The 9,625-nt window shown below is 36.2% G+C and overlaps 1 protein-coding gene across 2 annotated transcripts; it reads right to left on the reverse strand.

Moving 5' to 3' along the window:
• Positions 1-243: 243 nt before the first annotated feature.
• On the reverse strand, positions 244-5,046 carry LOC105120659 (nucleobase-ascorbate transporter 3-like). 2 transcript variants are annotated; one of them, XR_841406.1, is made up of 16 exons: positions 4,898-5,046; positions 4,464-4,725; positions 3,929-4,026; positions 3,656-3,832; positions 3,420-3,520; positions 3,179-3,254; positions 3,037-3,093; positions 2,768-2,952; positions 2,561-2,657; positions 2,273-2,359; positions 2,101-2,159; positions 1,614-1,705; positions 1,450-1,527; positions 1,188-1,348; positions 690-974; positions 244-581 (listed from the first exon to the last, which is right to left on the reverse strand). XR_841406.1 is itself a non-coding variant. In XM_011018950.1 (15 exons), exons 2-15 carry the CDS (start codon positions 4,627-4,629, stop codon positions 756-758), a joined length of 1,653 nt encoding a protein of 550 aa, XP_011017252.1. In that variant the 5' UTR covers positions 4,630-4,725; positions 4,898-5,046; the 3' UTR covers positions 244-755. The 2 variants fall into 2 exon arrangements, 1 of the variants encoding a protein (XP_011017252.1); XM_011018950.1 differs by having other exon boundaries at positions 244-974.
• Positions 5,047-9,625: the final 4,579 nt, after the last annotated feature.

The raw sequence follows: 9,625 nt of genomic DNA on the forward strand, positions 1-9,625 counted from the left end.
AATTTTTTTTTTTTTTGGAAATGGGGGTTCATATTCCTCAATATTTCATAAATCTCATTTTTTTTTTTGGAAATGGGGGTTCATATTGAAATCTTTTTAATTTTTTTTTTTTGAGTTCAACCAGTAACATCGTACATTCCCTCTTCTTCATTTTTTTGGCATGTGATGGTAAAATGGGGGGCTAAAATGACACCCGGCCCTCCACCACCTAAGCCTTTTCGAATTACTTTCAAAGGAAGGGGATAAAATCTCAGATTGCCTTTTTATTGAAATTAAAAGGGCTGATTTGAACTACAGGAATTACTCTGAGGAGATGGCAGACATTCTGAAAATGAAATAGAGAAAGAGCAGTCAAATACTCAGCAAGGCACCTGCAGTCATGGCCAAGGATGAGAGAATTTTATGATGATGATAACAACAAAATTAATGATCATCTTCACCAGTATTGGTACAATTCAATATAGTTTACAGGCACTTCTCTTCGTTCGTGGCAAGACCTTTTATCCACTAGGAATTTCGCTTCTACACTGCACAGACAATCTGTCTAGATTTCACAATGCTCCTTCCTCTAGGCTAGCAACCTGACACCAAAACAAAACCTTGTTGTATCGAGATTAACGAAGAGAAAAGGAAAACCACTCCTCGATGGGTAATGTTTACAGTTCTTTGCAACAACTTAAAGGCCTCACCTCAGCATGCATGCTAACACGGAATTTGCTTATGGTATATCTAATATACAAGGAAGCGAAGTTTATTCAGAGAAATCTGGTGGGCATCCACTCATTTATCCTAAGGGGCAGACTGTAGAACTCGTCAGTTCTAACATCACCCTTTCTGCTCTGGAAAGGTTTCCACCATGGAATTCCTCGGTCATTGATAGTCTGCCTTGCTTCCAGTGTGCTATCGAGCACTGTCCCAACAATCATTGCTACCGTTGGAGGGGATGAGAAAAGTGTGTTCAATATGTCATTGAACTGCAAAATCAGTAAGAATACATGTTATTCAGCCACTGTGAGTGAAGTCATGAAGCTCATCCTAATTATCCTCATTCATAAAGTCTGAAAGCATCCACAAACATGTTCCTTATTGCATGCCGGTAGTATCCACTCCCCTTTATTACACGCAGAATGCCTAAAAAACGTATGAGACCGAAAGGAAAGGGCTTGTAGTGTTTTTATGTGACTTACCCATCCACCATTTGTTCTAACTGGTCCATGTCCATCTCCAGTGGTGCTGCTGACAAAATATTGTGGTATCGATATCCCGAGGAACAAAGCCAGGCCCAAAACGTAGTGGTTTCTCATGGAGTTATTGTTCGTAAACTGTATAAATGAAATACCGATTGCAGCTGCAGAGAAGAAAACCGAGAAAAATAAAAAATTCCTCTCATCAAAGATAACACATATGATTACAACAAACTAAAATTTCAAGACAGATAAGATCACTCACCAACAATCCCAAATAAAACACAGTATATGGCAGCAAATATCGGCAGAGGAATAGAAGCAAACAAGGCACCAAATTTGCCTGGGAGATGCAAGGTATCAGAATAAACATGAATTAGGACCCTGTGCGATTTCTACGTAACTTAAGATGATAAATTGAAGACATACCAAAGATGGAGAAAAAGAACATGAAAGCAGTTGAAATCTGCACCACTCTTCGGCTCCCTATGTGTGTGAGTCCAAGAAGCCCGACGTTTTCACTGAAATATTACTAGATCAGTCAATCAACACAGGTCTCTGCATTTTAAAAGTGATCATCAAACTGTGGGGTTTTCCCCTTCTAGTCACCACTCTACTGAGAAAAAGACCTTTTTTTCTAAAAAGAATACTCAATTCCCCCAGGTGTTAGCTGCAATATGTAAGAAAAGCTAATTCTAAAGCAGTTAGGCTAAAGAGAGCACTAATATCAAAGCACCAATGAAGAAAGCCTTGCAAAACATAGGTTCAGCATCTGAGATGAGATTAATACGGTAAGTAAACTATAGAAGAAGGAAGTTTGTAATCTGAACGAGGACAGAAGCAGGACCTAAATTATCAATAACTAAGCTCAGATCAGAAACAGCAAGCAGAAGGCTAAAAAAACATAATCACTTACACTGATGCAGTGGTACCAACAGCTGTACCAAAAATTCCATCAAGCAACAAGCTCACACCCTATATTAAAAAATCAATCATCAGGTGTTGATAACTAACTTTAAAAGGGATATATCTATATCTATCTAATCTATATATGAGAGAGAGAGAGGCACAGCTCTCAGTGACTTAACCTGCAGACCAATACTTCGGCTAAGAACATGAGCAGGAGGGTGTGTAGCACCCGCAAGCCGAGCTGCAGCAAAAAAGGTTCCAGTTGACTACATCAAAAGAGATGGAATGGTTAGGAAAATAAATACTTAAACATGAAATTTCTCACGTCTATCAAAGAAATAGAGATCATGAAGCGTAAAGAAATTGGGAAATTCATATTGAAAGCCCTGAAAGTTAATTAAAACCTCACAAAGGGCATTCAAAATTAATGGAAGGCAAAAAAGGTATTTCTGAAATGGTGAACGAACCTCTGCAGATGAAACAAGCGCTGCCCCAATCATCCCGAAGACATGACTTGCTCTAAATATAGGCGCCCCCCATTGAAAGGGGTATGGGATTTTAACCCTAAAAAAATACAGAGATGATCCTCAATAAACAACGTAGTTTAACTTCTCCTTTTCTGATAAAATATCAACTCTACCTAACCAACAGAGATAAATAATCTAAACTAGTACCATGGGGCAGATGACATAAGATACGATCGGTCTGTGCGGCAACTCTGTTTAGTTTGCTGCCCCACATTGTTGTAAGCACCGGAAACAGTGAGGATAGCAGCAAAAGCCCAAATAATACCAACGCAGACCAGTAAGCCAAACCTCTCAATTGCAGGGTTGGCCCTGGGATGTAGATACTTCAAATACTGCAGCAAACATTAGGCTTTGTGATCTCCATATGGAGTGTTTTTTCATGTAATTAACTTGATATTCTGAAGGTGGTATATTACCTGACAAATTATTAGCAGAATCAGCATAGGCAGGCCAATCTCCACACAGTTGGCAAGCTTTATAGAACATAAAAAAGTAGTCGTTATAATCAATCTATCACTTTCACCAACCAATATTTTTCATTTCAACAAGTGAACTTACTAGTGGAAAGCCCCTCATAAAGAGACCAAGACCCACTACACAAACCACAGGTGCGACGGTAATGGGACTAAAGAACCTGAGAATGTCGAATTAAAGAAGGAAAGACATTACAAAACAATATAATAAAAAGAGCCTGCTGAGTTTCTACCCTATAACTCGAGCCGCTACTGCTGAAAGGCCAAAAAAATGGTAAGCAAAGATGACTAGAACGAATTCCAACTCAAGATTATGATCAAGTTACCTTGTCAAATTACCCCATGCTTTGCTAAACCCGAGAATGATGTTGACAAAGGAAGAAACAATCAATGATCCCTGTATAGTTCTCATAGTGTCTACAAATCTCTGCAATCGACCAAATCATTGCAACCGGGAAAAAAAAATTGTGATCAAGGAAATATTAGAATAAATCATGATTCAAGCTAAAAAATGAAGAAGAAGAAATCAACAGTCTAATTCAACAAGCTCAGTAATTCATACATCATGCTCATTCGAGAAGGTTTCATTATTGTAATCTCTCATGATTGATAAAACTGGCAGTACAAAAGCATACGAAGGACCCATCACCGTCGGAAGCCTTGCTCCAATGATTGTTTGAAGCAGTGTATTGATTCCCGCCATAAACAGCAACGTTTGAATAACACGGGCAGTATCACCCTGTTCACGTTAACACCAAAACCAGATTAAAAGACAACCAACTGCCAATCGATCTAATAAATCATCAATAAAATTCAGATGGTAAATAAAACGTACAGGGTCCCCGCCCATTCGAGGCACAATATTACGTGCAATCAAGACCGTAGTTCCAAGCATCACAATATAGTGTTCGAAAGCCAGCAGACATGTCTCAGCTGTGAAATTCAATTTCTCGACTGTGGTTAGTTACAAGGAATAGATACTTGATTTCATTGATAAATATTTGCTTAGTTCACAAATAATTTAGATTAATTATCTGTTAAATTAAATCGATGTATATTATTAATAACAGGACGACTACCAGGACTTAGATATAAAAGTAATTAAAACCTTCAGAAAATTAAAAGAGAATCATGACCGAAGGTACAAGGATCAGCTAAAATTAGATGAATGGACAGATGGTGGCATGGATAAACTAGAATATTTTATACTTCATAAATATACAACGAAGAGCATCAAACTTCAACAAATAAAAGGGGGGACTATGCTAACTTTTTTGCTGAGCTCAATGATTAAATTTAAATAATACTAATAATTAAACTAAAAGGCTATGCATGAATCACAAAAAGGCAAAAAGATAAAATGAACTAACGCCAAGAGGGATTGGAGTGGATGCAGTACTGGAGCTGCTGGAGTTGCTCAGCAGGAGTCCAAGTAGGACCTCTTGACAAAGCAAGTGATGGTAGAGGTGGTGGTGGTGCTGCTGCCGCAGCTTGTGGTGGCGGTGGCTGCTGGTGGTTATGAGTTGTTTCTCCCATCTTTTAACCTTTCTTTTTTCTCGTTTGCTCTTCGCTCTCTCTTGCCCAGAGTGACACCCGATTACTTAAAAGGCTCACGCTCAGGCTCTTTCAATTCTATATTATTTCAGGAGCAATAAATCACCGACAAATACATTAGAGAAATTAAAAAACAAAAGAAAGAAAGTTCCTTCTGTGATCTTCCAAGAAAAGAAAACAAGAAGCAAAACGGAAAATAAATTAATATGCAGTCGTTTTTTTTTTTTTAAAAGGGGAAACTTTGGCTTACGTTAAGGTTGTCGTATTCCAATGTGCATACAAGTACGTGCGGGACTTTCTCTCGATTCTTCGATACATTCAAGAACATGCTCTCTCACTTCTTCGTGAGTTCTAACGAGCTTCTGCTCTTCCCATTTTAAATAGCATTCAACTTCATTGTATTTACCCTTTAAACCCCTTGTGGTGATGCAAGTTAATATCCCTCCCTCCCTCCCTCCCTCCCTCCAAATAACCAGTTGACATTCTTGTCTATAACCGGAAAGAAAGAAAAAAGAATGGCAATCTTCGGTTTTGGTTATCCTTCTTTTCCTTTTAACAATTCAGTTTTCTTGGATCATATGTGGACATTGATTTTCTTTCTATTTGGAAGCTTTTGGATACCATAAGGATAATATTTAGAGATTTTAAATTACAGGGATTGAAGTGGAGCATTGAATATTGATAAAATCACAGGGGTAATAATATAGATTGTCAAAAAACCAGTCACTATTGGATTCAACTCTCAAGTGCACGCCATTGTCGCCTGATAGCTTAAAATTTGGATAATAATGATAACACGGGAAGGAATAAGATGTATTATGATAATTTTACCTACCAAATTAGGGCACTTTCCCGATTCTCTTTTATCTTCCTCCGAACTTTTTTAAAATAGTGGGGTTGAACTTTTTTAAACCAGCTTGGTCCAAAAGTTAGGTTTTCGTGAGTTCCATTGAAGTTTTGTTCGGTGGGGGTTTGATTCCATTAATAAAAGAGGTTGGATTTACTACGACAAGTTTTCACATGCTTAAGCGCCTGCAAACTTTTTTCTGTCTCTCTATGATTCAAAAGCGTGCTTCCTACGTATTCTAATTATTTTTTAAAATATTTTTTATTTTTAACAAATTATTTTAATATCACCCAATCAAAATTGTTTACAAATAATAAAAAATTTGAATTAAAAAATAAATAAAAATTTAATTTTTTAAAATTACTTTTAAATATAAAAACTCAACTTCGTACTGAGATTTAAAATTCCGCGCCGGCCATGTGAAAACCACGCGGTTCGTGGGGACACCATGCCTAATTAATACGACCTCTTACTAGATTAGTACAGTCTGATAGGATTCTCTGAAAAGAATAAAAAACAATTGGAATCGTCAAGCCTCAACTGCCCATCACCATCAGATTTGACGTATCACGAATATTTCAATAACATTATAAATAGTCTGTTCAAACTTAAAACATGATTAAAATTAAATTAATTTGGTACAGAAAATTGACCCGCTGCTAAAAAAAAATATAATTTTCTTTCGAGAGGATTAAAGAAATAGCTGCACCCTCCTATAGCAGGTAATATAAATTATTAGTTTTATGCTTTAGCAGGTTTTATAATAATATTTTAAAATGTATAAATTATTGTTAGGGTCGTTTTATATATAAAAAAATTAGAATTATTATTTATATCAGCATATTAAAATAATTTAAAAATAAAAAAAAATTTAAAATTTTTTTTAAGATTTTTTTAAAATATTTTCAAAACAGAATGTTAAAGACTACCCAAAATAAAATTGGTTATTTCAATGGAAAGTGAGTGTTTTAAATTAACCCCTTTTTTATTTGTAACAACAGGAATTTGATTGACATTTTTAAGGAACATGCATTTTTAAAATAATTTTTTATTAGTACAAAACCCATTTTAACAACACTGAAGCCGTGAAAGGTCTTTAAAAGTAGGTTTGGGCCTTGGGTGCAGGCCCAAGAGCAAGATGCATGACTTGTCATTCTTGGGCCCGGGCAGTGGGTCTAGGCATGAACATCAGTCCATAAGATCTGAATCTAAAGGAAACCAGAACGGTTTAAGAGAAAGGAAGACCAGTGACGAGCCCCCTTTAATTTCTCTCCCCTGCGCCTCCTATGATGTTGATATCTGCGAAGCAATGTTTAATATGAAGCAGCAAAAATCGTGCCTTAAATTTAGATCAGAAACACGTGCCTCGAAAATGAAACTGAAAGCATCACAGTCAGCTCAGACTTGTGAACATAGATTAAGGGAATATTTAATTAAAATCAAAAGTACAGCAACCTTTTCTGCAGGCAACAAAAGAAAGGCCGATTAAATTTCAAGCACTGCAAACAAAAGCTTGTGATTTTGCTGAAATATTGATGAGAAAATTCATGCAATTCGAAATTATCGAAAATTCCACTTAATTACTAAACCTTTTAGCAAGGTTTAAGCACCTACTATAACTTGTCAGATCACCTTTGCATCCTTGCTTGCTGGTTTATAACTTATCAGGCTGCCAGCAGTAGGAAAAGACGTACGAGGAGAGAAAACACAGGAAATCTTGAGCCTTTAGAATCCTGAAATCACTCTACGTGTTGATGTGGAAAGTGGGAATCTAAGAAACCAGATTCAGTAGCCACTTTCCCTACCAAAGCTGACTACCCAACTTTAACATCCGGAAGGAAAAAGTACCTGGAGAACTCGCGCTTATCCTCACCACCTTGTTTAAAGGCGTGGACTAGCTGCTTCGTCCTACTAGTCATAAAATGGCACCCAAATTGAGCTCCCATCAACAGGTAGAAATCATGCTCTTTTGTGGTTGATTGATTCATCAAGCATTCCCCTCCAAAGCTTCTTTGAGATAGGGTGCATTTTTATGAGAAGCCTGGTTATACTAGTAAGCGGTCGTATTAATTAGGCATCATATAACATCACCACCATCAACATTAAGGCTATCATATAACAGGTTAGAACAATAGTGTGTAACTAGTAATATAGATAGCATCACTAACTTATGGTCAATTAGACTTTACCTAGGAATCAATCCGAGAATTTCTGAAATGATTTGAGTAAGGAGCGCTTGTACTTGTTGCTACTGCATTACACTTATTTACTACCGGCTATCTAACAAATACGTTAGAAAAACGGACACACTTTCAATGAGTTATATGGTTTTGATACATAAACTAGTATACATGTATACAGATTTACAGCTAAAGAATAACGGAAAAAAGAAAACAATGAGCAAACTAAAGAAGACGCAGTGTAATTAACACCCAAAAAATAGAATTACTGTGTACCTTGCTTCGAAAATCAACTTCACTAGCAGCAGCCTTACAAGAACTATCCGCAAACTTTTGAAAAAAAGGTTTGAGGGATAAAGGTTAATCCATTCATTGTTGTTCGTGAATTTGACTCGCAGTCCACCGCTAGCAGAGTGTTTCATACCCGACCTTCCCTAACCTGCAAGTATAATCCATTCCGAGCATTAACTTCACGCACGTTCCTCTACCAGCTGCAAGCATAATCCATTCCAAGCATTAACTTCACGCACGTTCCTCTACCATATAGTTGCCCTTATCACATAGAATCATGTCCAAATAGATTGATGTTTCTGTCTTAATTTGTCTTTATACAAGTTAATGTGGTTTATATATATATATATAAACAACCGTGAATCCACAAGTAAGGGTTCAATCTTTTTGCTCATCATATTAAACCTCTCTTCTCCTTCTTCCTCTTTTGTATAACATTTCTACATCATATCTACAAAGTCCTACTGAATTATTAACATCGTATTCTAAAATATCGTTTGATAATATAACTGCATGTGAAATTTAAGTAGGCCATAAAAATTTATATTTGATTAGGATTAAAATTAGGTTTTATTTTAGTAATATCTATTAAGAATCGAGGCTGAATCTAAACAAAAACAAGACAATTCAGCTTTCTAAATAGCATCTCATCTTTTGAATCTAAACAAAAACAAGACAATTCTGTTAGGTTAGTTGCCATTAATGTGCAACAACCATTGACTTAAATTAAGCATTGTAGGATTCCAAACCTTAAAAGTGTATTTGTTTTTGTAGATTTTCAATACCACACCTTCAATTTCCAATGGAAGAAACCACCATATCAACGATGACATAGAAGCTCTATTGTCTTTAATGATTGTAGACCTGGTCAAACAACACCGACTAGACTAAATCTTAGTGATAAAGAAATGCTTTGATAGGCTTAATCCCATGTCATTTTACCTCCCGATACATTCACCAAAGTTCATATGTTTTTTTAGTTTAGATGGTCTTCACATGTTGTGTTGTAAGAAAAGGAGAAAAAGAGCAGGGAATTCGATTCAATAGGAAAGGGAATAGGGTGTACACTGTGTACTGTGTAGGACTTTACTTCGAAATTAGAGTAGAAGATTTAAAGCTAATGGCACATGGTACATGAATGGACAATTTAAAACCACTAGCTTATACTTTCTTCTTCTACTTCTTGTTTTAATTTTATTAAAGGCCCATAAATGAACAGTTTGGAACTACTAGAACGGGACCAAGGTCAGTTTCAATTAAAATTATAGAAATTGTCTACCTTGTTTCCAAAATCAACTTCATTAGTACACAAACCTTGTGAAAGAAGGTTCGAGAAAGAATGATTAATCCACCCAACACTATTTATGAATGTCATTCATAGCCCCCCACTGGCACTCTCATAAGTGAAAATCACAGCATATAATTTATGGTAGAAGGGGCTAAGTTGATCATTGGGCTTGGACTTGAGGAAGAAGATCAGTGATTGTTGGAGTGCGGTCACGTCACGACAACGATAATGCTGAGCGGCGCTTGGATGGATAGTGACAGATCTAATGTGTGTGTACAAAAGCATTATAGTAAAAATGTTGTAGTGGTTTTAGTTTAAAATATATTAAAATAATATTTTTTTTATTTTTTAAAATTATTTTTAATATTATTA

Source organism: Populus euphratica, unplaced genomic scaffold (genome assembly GCF_000495115.2).
Source record: "Populus euphratica unplaced genomic scaffold, PopEup_1.0 scaffold6.1, whole genome shotgun sequence".
NCBI lineage: Eukaryota > Viridiplantae > Streptophyta > Magnoliopsida > Malpighiales > Salicaceae > Populus > Populus euphratica.